This window comes from Carya illinoinensis, chromosome 12 (genome assembly GCF_018687715.1).
Source record: "Carya illinoinensis cultivar Pawnee chromosome 12, C.illinoinensisPawnee_v1, whole genome shotgun sequence".
NCBI classification, from domain to species: domain Eukaryota; kingdom Viridiplantae; phylum Streptophyta; class Magnoliopsida; order Fagales; family Juglandaceae; genus Carya; species Carya illinoinensis.
In genome coordinates, this window is record NC_056763.1 from 20,175,069 (window position 1) to 20,197,792 (window position 22,724).

The 22,724-nt window shown below is 35.1% G+C and overlaps 1 protein-coding gene and 1 pseudogene across 1 annotated transcript; one reads left to right on the top strand and one right to left on the bottom strand.

Annotated features, from left to right (window-relative positions):
* Positions 1–3,174: 3,174 nt before the first annotated feature.
* On the bottom strand, positions 3,175–4,382 carry LOC122289323. Its single transcript, XM_043096304.1, has 3 exons — positions 4,170–4,382; positions 3,779–3,857; positions 3,175–3,683 (listed from the first exon to the last, which is right to left on the bottom strand). The coding sequence occupies exons 1-3, from the start codon at positions 4,380–4,382 to the stop codon at positions 3,175–3,177; spliced, it is 801 nt and encodes a 266-aa protein (XP_042952238.1).
* A 2,525-nt stretch (positions 4,383–6,907) lies between these two features.
* On the top strand, positions 6,908–9,831 carry LOC122288978 (annotated as a pseudogene).
* Positions 9,832–22,724: the final 12,893 nt, after the last annotated feature.

Sequence of the window (22,724 nt, forward strand, 5' to 3'; positions counted from 1 at the left end):
CTAGAAAAGGCTTTAGAGCAACTATGTACATCCTCTATATCGTCAAATTGTAGCCTCACATACAGCTCCACATATGAAAATGACATTGTATTATTTATCTTATCTTGTTCAACCTCGCCATCCTCTTCAAAAATTTCAGCTTCATCGAAGCTAGAATCATATAAAATCTCAACATCATCTCCTCTTAAAGTACTCATCATTCAACATGATGTCAGAAAAATACTTCAATTATTTTCATAAATATGCAAGTTTCCTTTGGTGGGTTAGACATAGTAGTTTTGTCATTTGTTTTCAAAAATTAGAACCATGGGAACCATATATATATATATATATATATATATATAAATCATTTGATTAAATTTTTGGACCACATGAAGACCCACCACATCTCTCTCCTTCATTTGATCACATGAAGACAAAGACATCCTATTATCCAGTCACCTTTAATTCTACATTAGTTGTTATTTTTAGACCACATCTCTTGTAACCCTAGTTGTTATTGAGGGACCACATGAGACCTTAGTTTGTCATCTCTCTCTCTCTCTCTCTCTCTCTACACACACACACACACACACATATATATATATATATATAGGTCCTACCTAATATTGGTAGACCAAAAAATTAAAGTGATTATTTTTTAGGGATCCACAATATAATATGTTCCACTTATTTTATACATTGTGAACTTTTTGCTCTCGTGCTATCTTGGGATCATTAAGATCGGTGGTGCTATTTTCATTGGATCAAAAATATTTTATTATCTGCAGCATATCTAGTTAGGAGCTTGACTATTAATAAAGCAATATGCAACCTGTCATGAATAAATCGTGTACAATTTAAAGAGCCTGACTATATGAACCAAGAAAAGATCCACATACAAATCGTGTACAATGAAAACAAATCTTTTTCAAACAAAGCCTCATGATTTCTTACATTTTCTCAGCAACCAAATCAGAATTTAGTTTATCTTATTATCAATCACAAACTGAATCTCTAACCTCATATATTCTTCAACAGATGGAGGCCGATGGGGGGTTTCGAAGGGATGATCGAGGTTGATGGGGGTGGGGGGAGGAGAAGACAGTGGACGATGGGAGTAGGCTGAAGGGAGTTAGGGGGATAGTGGACGGTGGGAGTAATACTGACTATTTTTTTCACACAGAGTGAGAGAGAGACGGGAGGAGGCCGATGATGGGGTGAGGAGGAAAGGCACAAGACTTTTATGTCGGCTTAATGAAGAGGCATCGCGTTTTGGGAGATCTGAACTTATGCTGTGAAATTGTGATTTGCTACATGTTGTTCTATTCTCAATGTAGCTGAAATTTGCACGTGGTGGCTATTTATTTGCTAGTGTAAAAACAACATGCGACATCCGACCGGATCCAAGTCTCTCCCTATTTATAAATCTAAATCAATCAATTTATATCTACACTCAACTGAGCCTAGCATTTAAACAACCCTTTTTTTATACAAATAGAAAATCTCTATTCCAACATAAGCCAAAGTATAGCATAGGCGCAAACAGAGCCTAACATATAATGATTTCTTTCAACCCACAGACTTTTTGTTCTTTTCCTTTCTTTTTGGGTGCATCCCAAACCTTTACTAAGATTTAAGGAAAAAATTAGACGATCAGTAGAAGGGAGAAAATGTGAAAAATAAATAAAACAAAAGGAGTAAATTCCTTGACAGCCCTTCATGAGCGTCGTTTCATGGACCACATTTCCACATCAACCAAACACAATAAAATACATTTTTTTACACGACAAACACATGGAAGATCTGGTGGCTATGCCCTGCAATATCAAATGTGTAAATGCAAAAGTTGGCTAGAATTAGATGACTAAATGATAAGACTTATCTTATAATTATATTTGTAATTGTTGGATGAATATAAAATAATTATCGATTTATCTCTAAACAATATTGAGTTTATCTAGAAGTTTTAGAGGTTGTTTAGATAAGTTGTTTAGGTAAAAATTAAGTACATGAGGATCTGTATTTATCCAAAACAGAAGCTGAATAGAAATAAGTCACTGCAGAAGAGAGTTATCGTGAAATATCAGCAATCCGTTAGGAGACATCTTCGTGACTGTTGCTAACTATCAACAGAGTCCTACTTCGACTTGAACTCTTTCAAACTTTCTATTTAGAGGTATTCAGTTTTAACTCTTGAAGGAAAAAGAGTTTTAGCCATGAATTCTAGAGAGGAGATTTCGAGTACTTGTGAGAGAAAATTCACTTGAGAGTTTTCACTTCATTTTTCATCTTTCCTTATGTGTGATCATGCTCCAAGTTTGGAGGATCGTTGATTGGATTTCAGCCACTAGAGTTTCAAGAAGAAAGGCAATATTTAAAGATCGCCAGAGGTTCTGACTACTACTGCGGTAGAAAACAAACGGGTCGTTTGTCTGGGTAAGTGAGAGGGTCAAGTTGTAAAGGTTTTGTAATTAATGATTACTTGTAAGTGATTTTCAAATAATAAGATTAACTTTCTTGGATTTGACTGCTCTGTAAGGTTTTATCTTTAAATAGTTCTTTAGAGAGTTTCCCTTCGTAAACAATCATAGTGTTATGCAAGTTTGTTTATTTACTTTAAGTATTTGATTTATTTAATAATTATAATATTGAGATCTAATCAATTTATTCAAAGAAATTGGTAGACAATTTTTGTTTTACATGGGTGCTTTGGGAATTTCAAAATGCACCAGGCTCTGGTATGCTGCTCCTTGCCAATGGTGAAACCAGGAATTACTCTACGGGGGGTCTGCTTTGGGAATTTCAAAATACACCAAGCTCCAGTATGCTGCTCCTTGCCAGTGGCGAAGTCAGGAATTTACTCTACGCGGGGTCAAACAAAGCTAGAACAATATATATAAAATATTTCTTTTGTTCTAATTTTATATAATTTTTTTACGATATATAATAATCTGATAAGAAGATTTACAATAAAAATAAAATACATTTAATACAACTTATGTATTAAAAAAGTATTTGATATGTCAATAACAATATATCATTAAACTAATATAAAGACATCCACACAAATATATTAAACAAAAGAAATACAGAATATCTAAAATTGTAACTTTCGTTCTTTTAAACAAACAAAATTATCAAGTATTGAATCTAAATCAAAATTCTTAGCTATTTCTCTTTCAATATAGACAACTAATTATTTGCTAAGAATTCATCTTCAATCTTGTTGCGAAGCCTTATTTTAACAATTTTCATAACTGAAAATGCTCGTTCACTGGTTGCTGTAGACATTGGAAGAGTCAAAATTAGACGAACCAATCTATCAATAAGATAGTATGTCTTTGATTTCTCTATCTCTAACAATTTTCGACATAAATCTGCAATGGATCTCAAATCTTGAAACATCGGATTGCTAAACACATCAACTTCAAAATGCTTCAATTGAAATCTTAAATTGATTTTCTCATTCTCAGAAAAATCAAGCGGATAATAATCTTCCACAAGACAACATATATCATCAATATTAAAAGATTTATACACATCCTTTGGATCCAAAGCTGAGCTAAGGGTGAAAAGCCTTTTCGTTCCTTCACTAAACCTATTGTCAAGCTCTTGCATTTGAAAATTTATAGTAACATTAAATATTTCAAAATGATAATGACGCTCTATCGTAATGTCATCTCGTTGATGACGACCACAACCTTGTACATAACGAGAGCTCAATTCTGGAATGTTAATATCAAATTTCTTGGAAAAAAAAAAAAAAAGACAACATTCTCAAGCAGATTTTCCCAACCTTCATTTCTCAACTTTTGAATAAGTCCTTTTGTAGTAGAAACCATATTCATGGCATTCAAAATATCTTGAGATTTTTGCTGCAAAACTTGACAAAGAACATCAGTAATACCCATGATTTCCTTCTTTAAATGTAAAGTAAATATGAATTGGAATGAGGTAATCATTTTATAAGTAGCATTCGCATCCCCACGTTGAGAATAAGTGGATCCTTCTTTTATTATGGTTTCAAGCACTGAGCAAGTGGCTTCAAATATTCGCAATAGACTACAAATAGAATAAAAATGAGAACCCCAACAAAATTCACCAGCTCATTTGACAGTGCCAATTTTGTAAGCTCATTTTCTACTTTCAAGTTTATCAATGGCTATCATATGTGCAATATGTGTTGCCTGAGCAGCTTGCAATTCATCATGACGTTTACATGAAACGCCCACCACATTTATAATGAAGTCTAAATTTGAGAAAAACTCATGAACAGAAACCACCTCTCTAGATGCAGCAACTAATGCTAACTTTAATCGGTAAGCAAAATAATGAACATAGTATGCATATGGGCAATCTTTAAGAAATAATGCTTGCAATTCGTTCCATTCACCACGCATATTGCTAACACCATCATATCATTGTCTACGAATATTTTGAAAATCAAAACAATGACGAGAAAGAACTGCAGATATTTCATTCTTTAAAGTCAATGCCGATGTATCTTTAACATGTACAAGATCAAAAAATCGTTTTTGTATAAAACCATCAATATCAACAAATCTTAAGATTATAGCCATTTGCTCCCTCTTAAACTCATCTCGTGCCTCATCAACAATAATGCAAAATCGAGAATCCCCAACATCTTCACGAAATTTATTTCTTACTTTCTTTGCAAGAACTAAAATCTCTTTTCGAATTTGGAGTGAAGTATACTTTGAGGATTTAGGAGCATTTTCGAAAACAAGTTTTCCAACTTTGTCATTATACGAAGCCAAGAGTTTAAGCATCTCCAGAAAATTACTTTGATTTTTTGAATCAAGGGTCTCATCATGACCTCAAAATGCACATCCTTGAAATGTAAGCCATCGAACAACATCAATAGATGTTTTTACTCGGAGTCGATTGTTGAAAATTTGTTCAGAGCTTTATGCATTCATTACTTTATCAATATGCTGTTATTGTTTCATTAAATCCTCACGAGATTTCACAGCATTATTATGACAAGAACAAGGATCCTCCCCAATATGATTAAAAAAGGCACAATATTTTTTATCATTAATCTTCTTCCAATTTCTAAATCCATGATAGTAAATACATCACATCCAGAACGTTAGGATGCTTTCATTGTAAAAAGATAACAAGGTAAACAATATCCAGCATCTTTTGATGGAGAATACTCTAACCAAGATCCAAATGTACAAACCATGAAACTTGAAAGCAATGAGGATGCTTTACAGAACCAGAAAATGGATATTTTGATATACGTATTTGATATGGACCCGTTTTTAAATAAGCTCTTCTTATTTCATCATACTGATTGACTGGATAATCCCATATAGGAAGGTGTAATCCCGGATCTCGTTGTAAAGAAAATATATCAATCTCTTTAGAATTAAGTGTTGACGATGTAAAACGAATTCCTTCAGATTCCAAAATTGGAGCGTTAAGATCATAATTTTTCTCAAGTTCAATCATTGGAATTTTATAAGAATTTTCTAGAAGATCAACTTCTTTTCTTTTGAAGAATGAGTCGATAGTTTTTAATTTAGACATCATTCATGAACCTAAATTCAAAATCAAATTGAAACATATAAAATGAAGTTAGAAACTTAGATTAAACTTTATAGATTCTAATAATAAGGTCTCAAATTAAAATCAAACAATTTAAAATTGAAAATCAAACAATTTATTAAAACACATAATGCTATTAAAAAAAAAAAACTTAAATCAGTACATACAACCATACACAATTAATATAAGTAATATATATAGATAATATGATTAATACTAATATAAAATTTTTATAAAGAAAAAAAACATATCCGCTTGCACATAAAGGAGTAAAGTGTAAAGAAATGATATTCTGTGGGATCGTGAGATGAGAATGGGCAGTCTGGCAGAGGCTATCAAATACGTCTATTAATCTACTAAAAAACAAAATGTTAGTTTGCTATATAAAAAAAAATCATTAATCTACTAAATAAATAAAGTGTTAATCTACTAAAGGTATTAATCTATTAAATAAATAAATAATATTTTGAATTTGTAGTGAATAGTGAGGCTGTGAGTGTGATAGCCTAGTATCCACTATCGAAGATTAAAAAAAAAAAGTTCAAAAAGTAACCAAGACAAGACAAAATGTCATTCTTTAGTCTTAAGCCTGGACAGTTTGACTCTTTAACCGTAACTTGTAAGGCTTCCACCGGAAGCTTCAAAAATCAAAAGCCAAAAAGGGACAAATGACGATTCAGGCGAATCTTTGTTTGGAAATGTGATGGAGCGAGAGCGAGGTTGCAAATCGATTCGGTCATGCGAGAATGTGAGAACTGAGAAAAAAATTTTGGTCATTTACAGATCAGGAAAATGGAAATGGGTCAGTCAGTCAGTGGTCGGGCCTCACAGGTAAAGCTTGCTTCTTTTCTTCTTCGTTTGAATTGTTTTGATGTTGAAAAATGAAAAAAACATTTTGTGAAGGACAAGAGGTGCTATGATGTTAGAAAATGGAGAAAAAAAATGTGAAGGATGAGATGTAAAGTATTGTTGTGCCGTGTGCATGTGAAGGTAATACAATTTATAAATCAGTAGATGGCAGCCTAGCAGATTGCCATAAGCTATAACATAGAGATTAAAATGTTTTAGAAAATAGAAAGATGTTAGAAATTATACCGATTATAGTTAGAATTTTTTTTTAAAATTTTATTTATAAAAAAAATTATGTATTTTATTTTATATGAGATGTGTTTTATTTATTTCATTTTTATATCATATTAAATTTTATAGATAGATCAAAATAATTTTCAGGGGGCAACACATTATAAATTAATATTATTTTATTAAATTAAAAAATTAACATGTATAATTTTTTTTTCCAAATTTCCGAGGAGGTGGTTGTTGCGCCGCCACAAATCTAGAAAGATAAAAGGGTGAAAGGAAGACCACAAAGAGAGCTCTAGCTAATAGCAGAACAAAGTCGTCCTGCGGCCAGAGCAGATGCAGATATACCTCCAATATATGCATCCCTTCGTTATCTATGGCGTTCCCTTTCTTTTCTTCGCGCTCTTTCTTCTCAAACGGCTCTCGATTACCCCTCTAAAAAACATGCCGCCTTCACCACCAAAGCTTCCTTTCCTAGGGAACCTCCACCAACTAGGTTTTTATCCTCACCGCTCCCTTTGTTCTTTAGCTCAACGCCATGGCCCGCTCATGCTGCTTCACTTCGGTAGTCGGCCTGCGCTAATCGCTTCGTCTGCAGACACAGCTCGAGAGATCATGAAAACCCACGATGTCATCTTCTCCAACAGACCAAAACTGAGCATTGCCGACAGACTTCTCTACGACGGTAAGGATGTGTCGACAGCCCCCTATGGGGAGTATTGGAGACAAATGAGAAGCATCTGCGTGCTCCAGCTTTTGAGTAACAAGAGGGTTCAGTCTTTCCGAGCTGTAAGGGAAGAAGAAGTAGCCTTGTTCATGGAGAAGATCAGAGACCATGTCTTGTTCGTTGTCGTTGCCGGTAAATTTAGGCGAGATGTTTGTCTCGCTGACCAACGATATTATTTGCAGAGTGGCTTTTGGGAGGAAGTATAGTGAAGGTGAAGATGGGAAGAAGTTTGGACAGTTGTTGGGAGAGTTTATGAAACTGTTGGGATCTTTCAATGTGGGGGACTTCATTCCATGGCTTACATGGGTAAATCGCATCAATGGTATTGATGCTCGAGTGGAGAAAGTCTATAAAGAATTTGATCAGTTTTTGGCTGGCATAGTAGAGCAGCACAAAAGAGAGAGCAGAATTAATGCGAATCATGGAAGTACACTACTTCTGGGTGAAGATAAAAAAGATCTGGTGGACGTTTTGCTCCAGATCCAAAATGATAACGCTGCTGGCGTTGCCATGGATGAAACAAGCATTAAAGCACTAATCTTGGTACTCTTTCTCGATCACAATCTATTTGGATTAAATTGTGGGTTGTGTCAAGATTTCTGTGAACTTTTAGGATAGATCATGAGCTGTCTACGGTTGATCTACCGATACCTACCATGATTTATTAGATGTTTTCATGAGTGCAAAATTCAGTTTGTGGTGCTCAGAAGATCTAAACAAAACATTTTGATCCAAGTGTTTTCCTGTTAACATGAGTGTGATATCTGTGTTTGATGTTGTGCCAATTCTCGGAACTTCGGTCTCCATATATATATGTTGGCAAATAGGCAACCCTCTTAGGATCATTTAGCTAGCTAGGGATCGAGGCCGGCGCTGGTTGAATTATAATATACCTGATTTATGATCTCAGATTCTCAAGTGTTTTTCCTGTTAAATGAGTACGTGTGATATCTGCGTTTGGTGTTTTGCCATTAACTCTCGGGAACTTCGGTCTCCATATATATATATATATATTGGCAAATTGGCAAGCCTCTTAGGATCATCATCCCCCATACACCACACACCATACTTTTTTTTTTTTTGAGTTTATTTTTTTAAACTATTTGAATTCTTCTACTGATCATTATCTATATACCGAACATTTGAGAAAAGAAAATAAACTGTGGTGTGTGGTATGTGGATATGATGAATAGAAATTTTCTTATAATATACCTGATTTATGATATTGTTGATCATGCATATTCAATCCTCCAAAATAATTAATGCGTCATTCTCATATAGGGAAATGATTTATATAGTCTAGATGTGTAAGTCTTACACATTCTCTTTAAAAAAAAAAAAAAAAAAATTAGAGAAAATTTGGGATTCATATGAAAAAAATCAGGTTTTTCATTCTGGACTCAATTTTTTAAAGGGAGTGTGCGGGAGTACATGCACACCTTAAAGAACTATATCTAGCATTACTTTATAAAATATATGGATCAATTTCACTCTGAGTTTGGATATCTGAATCAATTTTCTAACAATTAGTGCCATTTCATCATTGCTTTCTGTTCTAAGGTACATATATAATTTAATTATCTGCTAATTTCTTTCTCGCTTTCTTTTTATTTAGTTGCTAATTTCTAACATTTCCCATATAAATTTAAGTCTATCCTCGATTATTGTAGGATATGTTTGCTGCTGGAACTGATACTAGTTACACAGTTCTAGAATGGGCAATGTCAGAGCTCTTAAGGCACCCTAGAGTCATGAAGAAATTGCAAGATGAGGTAAGGGGGATTTCACGGGCTAAAACCAGCATAACTGAGAACCACTTAGAGAAAATGCAGTACTTGAAAGCAGTGATAAAAGAGACATTTCGGCTATATCCTCCAATCCCATTATTAGTTCCTAGAGAATCAACCCAAGATGTTGAAATAAAGGGCTATCACATTCCTGCTGGAACCTTAACTTTCATTAATGCATGGGCAATTGGAAGGGACCCTGCATTGTGGGAAGAACCAGAAGAGTTTCGACCTGAGAGGTTCTTGAATTCTTCTGTAGATTTTAGAGGACATGATTTCCAGATGATCCCATTTGGAGCTGGAAGGAGGGGATGCCCAGGTATCACATTTGCCATGGCTACCAATGAGCTAGTGTTGGCCAATCTTGTGCACGAGTTTGATTGGAAATTGCCTGGTGGTGCATCGTTGGAGGATTTGAACATGACCCAATGCACTGGTCTTACTATCCATAGAAAAGTTCCTCTCCTTGTTGTTGCAAGTACTCCTATACATGTATAAATCGGGGAAATAATTCTACCATATATATATATATATGGTGGTGCATATATATATGTTGCTATGGAAACATTGAAATAATTTTACCATTTATAATTCGGTGTAAAGTAATGTTATACTCAACTTGTAATAGTAGCTTTAATTGTACTGGTTCGAATCCAATAGTAGGTTGAATTTATTAGATACAATTGACTCTGATATTTAATAAGTTTTTCTACTCACCTTCTTTCATAGATTTTGTATCTTTTGCATCCTACTTTATTTTAATTCTATATATATATATACTTTTTTTTTTAATTTCAATTCAAATTTTGAAAACCCCACCCCCCACCCATGCAGGGTAGGATGCTCGGATGGGTGGCACCCCTTCCCATGTTTCACCTGTTTACCCACCCTAAATATATATAAATATATATCTCTAATAATTTTATATATATTAATAAACCCTAACTATAGATGCTACTCTCTCTCTCTCTCTCTCTCTCTCTCTCTCTCTTCCAACTCGCCATCCTCCCTTCCTCTCCTCTTCTCCCATCCTTCGGCCTTCTCTTCTCCCCATTCCTTTCACGCCTCAGGGGTTGTTCACCGTCCTCTATTATCTCTCCTTTCTCTTCTCCTCCTGCCTTCATTCTTCTTCACCTCCTCCTATAAGCCGACTTCGCTCTGTTGTCACAAGTGATGGCCAAGCCGTAGTCTATTACGGCAAGACTGCAGCTAGGTCTTGGGTCTCTACAGTCCAGCAGAGTACATATGCCGCCATGGATATATAAGTTAAAGATCTACGACTATGATTGTGGGTTTGTGAGTTTTATGACCCATGACCGTGGCTGTGGCCGTGGTTAGTAGGTCTATACATAGATGGTTTGGTTTGATTGATAACTTTGTAAGTTTGTTTTGTTTTTTTTTTTTTTTTTGTTTTTTATTTATTTATGAGATTTGTTTATTATATGCGGGTTTGTTGAATTTTTTGTGAAAAATGTAGTATTGGAAATGGTGCCCGGGAGATGGTGGCGTCAATCCATCCCTTGACATTAGGATGGGGCACCCACCCATGGGGGTTGGGGCCAGGGCCTAGGAGTGCAACTTGCCCCCTTTAGGAGTGCAACTCGCCCAAGCTGGGAGATGCTTGCCTAAGAGCTGCAGATAGCGCCCTTAGTCTCCATGACCAAGAATATTGAAACGAAAAATATCTGTATGTATGTGCATACATGGACGAATCTAGGGGGAGACCGGCGCCGGGGCGGGGGGGGCCGCCGCCCCCCCCCCCCCCCACACACCAAAAAAAATCTAACATTTTCATTGGTTTATTCATTAATGGCTTAGACTTCATAGAAACTTCATAAAACCATAGCCTATTACAATAGTTCCTCTATGTAAAAATTTAAAGACAAATAGTGGAAGACGGCTTTTTAAAACTTTCAAGATTTTTTTAATAAAAAAAAAATTCAAAATAGCTTTCTCCAAAATATTTGCAAACACTTAACATATTGAAAAAGGAATGAAGATGTTTTTGTAATAAAAGAGTATTAGATATGAATTTTTTTAATCATAAATATATTTTATTCTCCATAAATCATATGCTTATAGAGAAGGAATTCTTTAATTAATAACCTTTATTTGTTGAAAGAACATTTATATTAGATTTGGGACATATTGTTGGGAGTTACAAGAAGTCAAGCTAAGAGACAACATAAATACTTTTTGCCTTTTGGCAAGTGAAGCTAGCCACGGTGAAGTCCGTAACTTTTGGAAGGTAGAGCACTTTAGTAAGTGCTTACATGGTGTAATTTGATTTGAAAGATTTAAATTTTAAAGTTTGTCTTTCAAATCAAAGAGCAATGATATACATCACACTCACATCCATTATATAAAATGTATCACTTTTATCACACTTGGATGATCTTTTTTTTTTTTTGAAGAAAAAATATAAAGATTGATAGGCAATGCCACCTCATTATAGTGGGATAAAAGTTGGATGTGAGTGTGGTATATAAAAGTTTTTCCAAAATCAAATTATATCATGGAAACATTTTATTAGGTGTGCTCTATACACCAGCTTTAGAATAGAATAACTCAAAAATATTCTTTCAAACTTTTAACTTTTCAATCAATTATTATATTCAAAATAAATATACAGTGGAAGAGCTAAATAGGGGTGTAAAATAAATCGGTGAACCAGTAAATCAGACTAGATCGGACCGGTCTGGTATCAAGTTTGGTTTGGTTCGGTCCGATACCCATTTTAGTTTTCTTAAAACCAATCAAAACCGGTCTGGTTTCGGTCTTTCTTTTTCTAAAACCAAACTGGACTGGTTTATATATATATTTTGAATTTTTATATTGTATATAATTTTTATATAGAATATATAATTATATATAAAATAGTTTTGTATTAGGTGATAAATTACTAATTAATATAATATTAAATTTTAAAATCTTATATCACTATTTTATTGTATTAATAGTTATACTAATATTATATAGTGCATATTAATAGTTATACTATATCACTATATATTATAATATACTATAATATATTATCACTATAGTATTATTTACTATAATATACTATATTATATAATATATAATATTATATATATATATATATATTTCCAAGTAATTTGGTATTATAGCCAAGTTCGACTCTTGGTTATTGATAGATCGCAATTACTTCTTTTCATTTTATTTGTTTTGTTGTCCTTCAAACCAAAGACTGAGCTCTTACTCTGTCCAATTACCCCCAGATTTATCAAGAGACCTATAGTCTTGTAAGTCCCGTTGCGAGGAGAGCGTGGGACAATTAGACACCAGGGTGAGATAAGGTATGAGTGTACCTAGGACTTCTGAAGTGTGAAGCACTGTTTTGATTGGTGACAAAATGAATAGAATGTTTAGATCTAATTCATCTATTAGTTACAGGATCATACCCCCTGATATCAATAATGAAAAAGATTTTTCTGTTGAAGAAATTGATTCAATTGATTTCAATCGTTGGACTATTCCAACAATTCAACCTAGTTCTATTTACAAAACAACTTGGTTTCAATATACTTTTAAACCTGAATTTAATGTTAAAACTGTTGAACAGACTTATGCTATTTCAAAATCACCAGAAAAATGTTATTTATTTAACAGGAAATCTATTCAAGATTTTTAGTTAAAAGGTTACAAATTTCTGCATATTAGATCTGTTCAAGTTGCTATCAAACCTCTAACGTGAAAAGGCATCAACACTTCTATTTTACTATGTTTAATAGATGCTAGACATAACCAATTTGAGGCTAGCATTCTTGGAATGATTCAATCTTCCTTGCTCAGTGGTCCTGTTCACTTTGATTGTTTTCCTGATTTACCACTTGCTTTGGATGATCCCCATATTTTAAAAGTTTTAATTTTAAATATTGCTACTTCTGGTTATGATACGATAGAAGGTAGCAAACCTCTTGCTATAGTTTACCGTATTTATTACAGGGTTTTAAAGATGACTTTAAATCCAAAAGCTATTTTAAAAATTTCAGGAAACAAAACTTTGTTAATCCAAAATTCAACTCCTGACGTGAACATTCAAGTTCCAAGAATGATTTACTGGAAAGATATTACTCTACCCAGTGAATGGATTCTATAACATGAAGCTCCTCTTGCTAAGGTTTGTACTAATGAACCAGATCTTGGTTATATTAAACAATACTTAGATGGTATTGTTAAAATTAGTTTTGATCAAACTCCAGCACCCAGTATAAGAAGAAATTCTTTTTCTGGATCTAGATCCTCCTTTGTTGGTTCTGTTTTGGAAAATCCAGTAAGAAGAGACCAAAATCTCAAGGCATTTCTAGAAGATTCCATCAAAATAGCCCAACCTGTTTTAAACAACCTTGATTTAAAAATAAAAGGACTTCTACGTCTTCTCAAATTACTTCTGCTTATTATTCAACCAAGGATGATGAAACATCCAAGGATAAATCCATAAAGGAAGAAGCTAATAAGGAAGAAGAAGATGCTTCATCTCTATCCCTTACAGCTTCAGATATGGTTGCACCAGTTGCACCTACTCTTCATAATCAACTCTGTGTTATCAACAGAAATTATTTTGAAATTGATTTAATTTCCTTATTTAGAGATTATAATTCTATTGAAAATCGTGATAAGAGAAAATCTTATCATAAGAATTTTTCTACTTCTGAAAAACTGTGTCAAACGCAAATGGAAAGAAAAGATGAATTAGCCTAAAAAACATATTCTTTTCTTTGATTTCGTTGAAAATTATTATGTTCCAAAAAACAGTTTAAATGTTTTAAAAACTGATTTTATCAAGGAAGAAGGAAATTCTATTATCAAATTTAGCCATTCCCCTTCGGAGGCAATTGTTATTTCCCATTTAGGAGCTGATTTAATTGCTTCCCCTTTTAAAGCTTCCAATTCAAAGTCCAAAGATAAGGAGATTACTACAGTTTTATCTGAAACAAAAAAGATTATCCAGCAAAATAATTTTTCAAATATCTTTCTCCAAACCATTGGACAACAATTGGATCGAATTGAAGAAAAGGTAGAAAATCCAATTTCTACCTTATCTTCAAAATCTGTTTCACAAACTATTAAAAAACCTTTGATTATTTTACCATAGACAAGGCCAAAACTTGATTTTCAAACAAAACAGGCCAAGACTCTTGATAAAATTAATCAAATGCTTAAAGAAATAAAAAGAGAAAAACCTTCCACTAGTGCTCTAACCAACAATGAAAAGGAAGATGTTTTTGTTCAAACTACAGATACTTCATATGACCGTGATTCCTCGACTATTAAAAATATTGATTTACTTGAAAAGAATTTTCAAGATTTTGATTTAAAACCTGAAATTGCCAGACTTTCTTCAAAACCCAAATCAATAAGTTTTACGAACAATTGGTATTCCAAACCTACTCCTCCCGATTTACAATCTGAAGAAAATATTTTTCAATCTCAATCTTCGTATTCTGCTAACAAAACTCACGAATGGAATATTGATGGAATGTCTGAATAATAAATCCTCAATACCATGAGTAAAATCTCTCTTGTTGCAAATGCTTATATTAACAATAATATCAGAGAACCTGATATTATTATTATTTTAACCATTGGTTTTACTGGAATGATCCGTAATTGGTGGGATAAACACCTTACTGCAGAGACCAGAGATTTAATCCAACATGCTGTTAAACGTGATGATAATGGCTTACCCATTTTTAATGAAGCCATTGGAATGGCACAGTATGATGGTGTTAATACTTTAATTTATACTATTATTAAGCATTTTATTGGTACTCCTTCAAATATTACAAATCGTGTTAGTGATTATTTAAATAATTTACGATACCATCAGATGTTCGATTATCGATGGTATCAAGATGTTTTTATGTCCAACGTGATGCTTCGTGACGACAATCAGAAGCCCTATTGGAAAGAAAAATTTATTGATGGTTTACCTCATTTATTTGCTCTAAAAGTCAAGAATGAACTTACTGATATCTTAGGATTTCTTAATTAATAATTACATCTATGGTGATATTTTCAGTATAATTAAGAAACTTGGTATTAATATGAGCAATGATCAAAAAGTGCCTCGTTAATAGTTAAAAAAATAGTAAAAAAGCCAAATACAAAATTGAAACATTTTGTAAATAATTTGGCCTTCCACCTATTGCCCCTTCCAAATGAAAGCATAAACATTTTACTAAGTTTTCCAAACCTCATGGTGGGAAAATGAGAAAACCCCATGATGATTTTTACAAAAAACCTTTTAAGAAAAAATCTTTTTATAATAAAAAGAATTTCAAAAATCCTTCAAAAGGAAAATGTTTCAATTGTGGCAAAAATGGACATTTTGCTGATAAATGAACTCAAAAGTCCAACAAACTAAAAAAACAAGCTTAATGAGTTGAATATTAGTGTCATTGATCAAGAAGAATTGTTTCAACTCCTAGAAACAAGATCTTCTTCATCTGACATAAATAAGTTCAGTTCTAATGATTCAGAGTATTACTTAGAAACTGGATCTTCTGATTCTCCCAATATTAAGCTTGGTTGTAATTGTAATGATTCTTGTTGCAAGCCTTCGGGTAAAACAATTAATATTTTAACCAAAGCCGAAAAACATGAAAATATTTTATTAACCTTGATTTCCCAAATCAAAGATCCAGAGCTAAAAGAAGAATATCTTCTAAAGCTTAAGAAGAATATGGTTCGTCAAGATCCAGAAACTTCTAAACAAAGAATCAATTTTCAAGATACTTTGGAAAGGTTCCAAATGAAAAAATCCTAAGATATTTCTACTAGTGATTTACAAAATGAAGTCAATTTAATCAAAAAAGAAATTAAATAACCAAGAATGAGACATATCAGGTGTTTGAAACAGCATGAATTTGAACCAAGCTTCGATGTAATTATAGTATGTATAAATTATTTCGAAATCAGGAAGTATTTCTGAAGTAGAGGGATGGGTGCTCCAATTTTCTTCAGTGATAAGATGGGAAATATAAGCACTATGATAAATCAATTTAGATTTATCAGTTTTGTCAAAAATTGGTTTAATAATAAGAGAATTTGTGTGAATCAGGACACTAGAATAATATCATTGCAACATATATTTAGCAACATATAATATATATGTTGAAATATAATATATATTATATATTATAATATATTAAAACTAAAAATGTGACTGAACTGGTAAAATTGGAAGAATGGGCGCCTTAGGGGATAACCGGTGCAGAATCGATTTTTGAAAATGTAAAACCTGTTCATACCGGTTCAGTTCCAAATTTTATCTAAAACAGGACCAAATCGGACCAATGATACCCTTAGTGCTAAATCTACACAGTAAGCTCACAACAGTATGTTCACAAAAACATAAACCACACACAAAACAAAAACATTTGTAATCTTACATTAGTTTATGTGACCAACCGCTCGTTTTCCTCTCAAATTGGTCACGAGCCTCTCCTAAACATTTTAAATCTCAAACATTATTTTAAGCGAATAGTTTTTAAATTGAGACAAGTGTTTTAAAATCTTCTAACAATTTTAAAAGTTCAAAATTATTTTAAATGTGGTATTTTTAGTATTATTGGATCAAAACTAATTTTTAAAGTAGGCCTCTTTAATTTTTGGAGTCCAGAAAATAATATAATTTTATAGATTTATTTTATTTAAATGATTTTAATTCTCTTAGAAATATTTATTATGATTAATTATTTTATTTATGTTAAAAAATCTATTTATTTAGAAGTATTTATTTCTCTTAGAATTATTTATTAGAGCTCGTTATTTGATTTTATAATGAAAAAAAATATTATTTTTAGATCAAGAATAAAAAGTTTGTTGTTAACACTTAGTGTATTCCCCTTCCATTTATTTTCTATTATTTATTTTTTATTAGTCATCTTTTATTTCCCTTGAGTTTATCAACACCATTGGATTAAAGCTAAGAAGCCGAAGTTGTACGCTTAGAAGCCCAACTTGTACGCTAGGATCGATTTTGCATAAAATCCTAATCCCCCATTTTCTTCCCCCTCATTTTTAGTTCATCTTTCCCTCTCCCGATCTCTCTATCTCTTGCCCTCCCCTATGCCAACCCGCTTGGCGCCACTTGGACCACCATGAGCACGTTGTCGCCAACTGACTACCCTCCCCTCTCTCTCAGCCCTTCACTATCTCACTCTCTGCCTCTCTCTCTCTCTCTCTCTCTCTCTCTCTCTCTCTCTCTCTCTCTCTCTCTCTCTCTCTCTCTCTCTCTCTCTCTCTCTGTTTTGTTACCATCCGCCGTTCAACGCAATTGCTTAGCCCTCATCTCAACACAGCACCACCGTGGGCCACCACTTCATGTCGTGATGCCATTGCATGTGCATAGGCATGCATCCTAGCCCCAACGCCTCCCTCTGTTTCTCTCATCTCTTGACCACAACCTCTACAATTTCCAACACCATCACCAGCCGCACTACCTCATGTCGGTAAGCCATTGCCTCTGTTTCACTCTCTCTAGTTATCTCTCTCTCCCTTTCTCTCCGTAACTCACCCCCTCTCTATTTCAGTTTAGAACCACCACCGAACGACTCCCGCCAACTCAAATTGCTCCTAGCTCCACCACCGTGCCACAAGAGAAGCCATTTAGCTACCTAGCTCTTTCCTTGCCCTTTGTCACCTCTAGTTTCTTCCCCTCTAAAAAAGAGAAAGTCCTCTACTTCTCAACTAGCCTGAAAGAAGCAGTGCTCGAAAATATCATTTCATTGCATAAGGATTGATTTGTACAGAGTAGTATTTAATGACAAAGGGAGCCGAGAATATTCTGGCATTCTAGCAAACATGTCATGTGCACTAACATTCTAGAAGTAGTGAAAAGTAGTAAACGATTACAACAAATTTCCTTAATATAACAAATTTACAATTTAACTAAATACAAAAATCCTGTGCTTAGTGGAGAGGTTGAGTGGCACTAGATGGAGTTGAGGTGGAGCAGTCTTCACATTTGGAGTCGAGTGGCACTTGAGAAAGCTAAGTTGGAGCAGGTTTTGTGTTGATGTTAATATCTTCCCATGAGTCCAACAGGGGTACCATGGTGAGACTCATTCTCAATGTCTGAAACCGAGTAGAAACTAACGACTTTGTGAAGATATCAACAAGTTGGTCTTTGGACGAAATGAAGGCAACATGAAGGGCTTTGGATGAGACTTTGTCTCGCACAAAATGGAAGTCAATTTCCATGTGCTTTGTGCGATAATGCATCACTGGATTTGCTGAAAGGTATGTCGCTCTTAGGTTATCATACTACAAGGTGGGGGGTTTGGAAATAAAGAGACCAAGTTCTTTCAATAAACTTTGAAGCCATAAGAGCTCAGCAATAGTGTTAGCCAAGGCCTTGTATTCGGCCTCTGTACTAGAACGGGCAATGGTGTTTTGCTTTTTGGATCCCCATGAGATGATATTGGAACCGAGAAAGACGCAAAAACCTTCGGTGGAACGGTGGTCATCTGGGCATCCAACCCAATCTGCTTCCGAGAAGGCATGAAGAGAGTATTCAAGGGATGGTTTGATATGAAAACCAAGATGAGTTGTTTGTTTGAGGTATCTCAATATTCTCTTCACAACCTGCTAGTGAGGAATTTTGGGTGCATGCATAAATTGGTAGACTTTGTTAACTGCAAAGGCAACATCAGGTTGGGTGAGGGACAAAAATTGAAGATTGCCGACTGTGCTTTGATAGAGGGTAGGATCATCAAAGTCGGGCCCATTAAAAATTGATAATCAAGCAGAGGAAGCCATGAGTGAGGTGACTAGTTTGGCAAGGTCCATATATATATATATATATATATATGTATATTTTTGAGAAGGTCACAAATGTATTTATTTTGAGAAAGATAAAGACTAGCTGCTAAGGGAGTTATTTCGAGTCCTAGGAAAAAACGTAAAGGCCCAAGATCCTTTACAAGAAAGGATAAGTTGAGTGAGGGAAGAACAGATGAAATAGCCTTAGGATCGAAACCAGTGAGAATGATATCATCCATATAGACAAGGAAAAATAGGTAATAAATTTATTTTTATAGATGAAAAGAGAGGAATCAGAGAGAGAGGGGTTGAAGCAAAGCTCTAGAAGCCGATTGTTTGGTTTGGAGAACCAAGCCCGTAGGGCTTGCTTGAGGCCATAGACGGCCTTATTTAACCGACACACATGATTTGGAAAATATGGATTGAAAAAGCCAATGGGTTGAGTCATGTAAACTTGTTCTTGGAGGTCTCCATGCAAAAATACATTGTTGATGTCCAATTGATGTAGAGACCAGCCTTCAGTTATAGTAATGGAGAGGATGGTACGAATTGTGGTGGGTTTGACAACGGGGCTAAAAATCTCAAAGTAATCCACTCCAACTTGTTTGGGGAGACCTTTGGCCACCAAGCGAGCCATTTGTCGCTCAACTAAACCATCTGAGAGGCATTTAGTGCTGTACACCCAATGACAGCCAACAATGTTAGTAATACCAGAACAAGGAAATAGAGACTAGGTGTTGGTTTGAAGGAGGGCCTGAAATTCTTTAGACATGGCAGTGTGCCATTCTTGGTGTTTGGTAGCTTCAGTATAAGAGTTGGGCTCTTAGGGAATGGTAGTGGTGAGAGTGAGGTAATTGCATGGTGGTGGCCAAAGCACTGTGCCATCAATGAATCAATGTGGTATGAGAGAATTTGTTTTTGATCGGGTAAGAATCGAAGGAGCAGGGGAAGGAAGGGAGGGTAACGATGGCGTAAGTGATGTCGAAGAGGGGGGGGAGGTAGACGATGAAGTTATGTAATCAGTAGAAGATAAAGAATTGCTTGGGCTGGGCATAGGAGAAATATGCCGAGTGGATGAGTTGGGTTCGGTAACTAAGTGAGCTAGAGAAGACGATGTAGTGGGAGGGGCAGTAGGAGTTGGGTCGAGAATTGAAGGAAGAGTGGAATATGTGGGTTTTGCAAGGGAAGTGTCTAGAGCAGAAGGAAAAATATTTTCATCAAACACTACATCACGTGAAATGTATAGACAGCCAATTAGAATGTGAAGACAATGGTATCCCTTATGATTCTCACTGTAGCCGATGAAAAGACACTGTGTAGATCTAAGATCAAGCTTATGTTGATTATATGGCCTGAGATGAGGCCAATAGGCAGTATTGAACACCTTGAGAAAGCTATAATCAGGAGTTTTGGAAAAAAGTTTTTCGTAAGGGGATTTATGATGAAGAACGGGAGTGGGAAGGTGGTTAACTAAGAAAATTGATGTGTGGAAAGCATCGGCTCAATATGATTGGGGTAAGGAAGCATGAGAGAGAAAGGCAAGGCCCATTTCGACAATATGTCAATATTTCCATTCCATAGTCCCGTTTTGTTGGTGGGTGTGAGGGCATGCTAAACGATGAGAAATTCCTTGGTATTGAAGGAAGGTGTGGAGTGGGTGAAATTCACCACCCCAATCACTTTGTATAGACATGATTTTAGCATTGAAAAGAAGTTCAGCATATTTTTGAAATTGAATAGAAGTTGATGTAACATCAGATTTTTGCACTAAAGGATACCAACATGTATAGCGCGTAAAATCATCTAAAAAAGACACATAGTACTTAAAACCATCTCTGGAAATAACAGGGGTAGGGCCCTATAAATCTGTGTAAATTAACTGAATGGGTTTACAAGAAAGCTGATGTGTGGAATGAAACGGTAATTGAGTGCTTTTGGCTTAACAAAAAGCAAGACAGATTGGTGAGCGAAAGAAATTGGAAGATGATGCGCTGAAAGGATGTGACGATTGATTTGGAGAGAATGATGTCCAAGCCTTAAGTGCCACTGTGAGGAAGACGTGCGCTCACCAACAAGTGCTTGAGTTGATGAAGAACAAAAAGAAGTTGGTGGAGGGAATGAATACAAGCCATCATGCGTGGGACCATGAAGAAGAGAAGTCCCTGTCTTTGCATCATTCATAAGAAAATGAGTATTATGAAATTCAAAAAATATTGAATTATCTAAACATAATTGGTGCACAGAAATTAAGTTTTTAGTGATGTTAGGCACGTGCAAGAGATTTTTTAGAGTAAAAGAATGAGATGGAGTAGAAAGACTAGATTCACCAATGTTTGCAATAGGTAGCTCAGTGCCATCACCAACGCGGATGTGCTCAATACCACTATAAGGAGTAGAATGAATATTGAGGTTGGCTAAATCCAAGGTAAGGTGATTTGTGGCTGCAATGTCTAGGTACTAGGCCATGTCAGGGGACGAGAGGGAACTGGTATAATTTGCAGTGATGGAACTAGGAGGGTCGCTTTGGTAAGCTTGATTAAAACGATGGTCGCACGGCCAATCTTGCCACACACTTGACAGGTTGGTTTGGAATGGGGAAGAGGAGAAAAGGGTGGGAGTGATGGATTGTTGGAAAAGGTAGGTGAGATGGGACGAGAGGTTCAACCCCTTCTACAACCACAAAAATTACCATGGGTATTGCCTCGAGAAGCACCACGGCCATGAAAGGAAGGAGTAGATGTGAAGTTTTCCGAGAGGTGGGTTGAGGCAGGGAGGTGGGTAGAGTGAGCCAGGCAACTCTCATGGGTTAGAAGAAGACCGTAAAGAGCTTTCGGAGACATGGGCTCAATGTGGGTAGTGACAAAGGTGACAAACGCATCATAATCACTATTGAGACCAGCAAGTAGGTAGGAAATAAATTCAGTACAGGTTAAAGGAATGCCAGCAGCACACATGGTATCAAAAAGGTGTTTGAGTTTGCGATAATAGTCTGAAATAGAGTTGGCCACTTTGGAAATGGTGGCTAGTTGATATCGAAGCTGGATTACCCTAGCATGAGATTGGGATGTGAATAAGGTGTCTAACGTATACCAGACTTCTCGAGTAATAGAATATCCAACAACTTGAGTAATTAAATTGTCTGAAAGGGTTGAAATGAGAGCACTCAGAATAAGCTGGTCGATTTGAGTACAAGTGAGGAAATCTAGGTTGGGTATGGTGGAATTAGGGAGGAAACGAGGATGAGGAGTACCAGAACCATCAACAAAATGAAAGAGCTGCTGTCCTCGAAGGTAAGGCACCATTTGAGCACGCCAGAGGAGAAAATTCTCTTGGGTCAGTTTTACAGTGACAAGATGAGAGAGATGATGGGTCAGTTTTACAATGACAAGATGAGATAGATGAGGAAGAAGTTGAGTGAAGGGTGGTGGGTTTTTATTGGTAGATTTCGGTAAAGAAAGATCTTCCGTCATGGATGTTTGTCCTTAGAATAGCTCTGATACCATGAAAGAAGCAGTGCTCAAAAATATCATTTCATTGCATAAGGATTGATTTGTACATAGTAGTATTTAAAGACAAAGGGAGCCAAGAATATTTTGGCATTCTACAAACATGTCATGTGCACTAACATTCTAGAAGTAGCGAAAAGTAGAAAATGGTTACAACAAATTTCCTTAATACAACAAATTCACAATTTAACTAAATGCAGAAATCCTTTTTTGAGTGGAGAGGTTGAGTGGCACTAGGTGGAGCTGAGGTGGAGCAGTCTTCATGTTTGGAGTTGA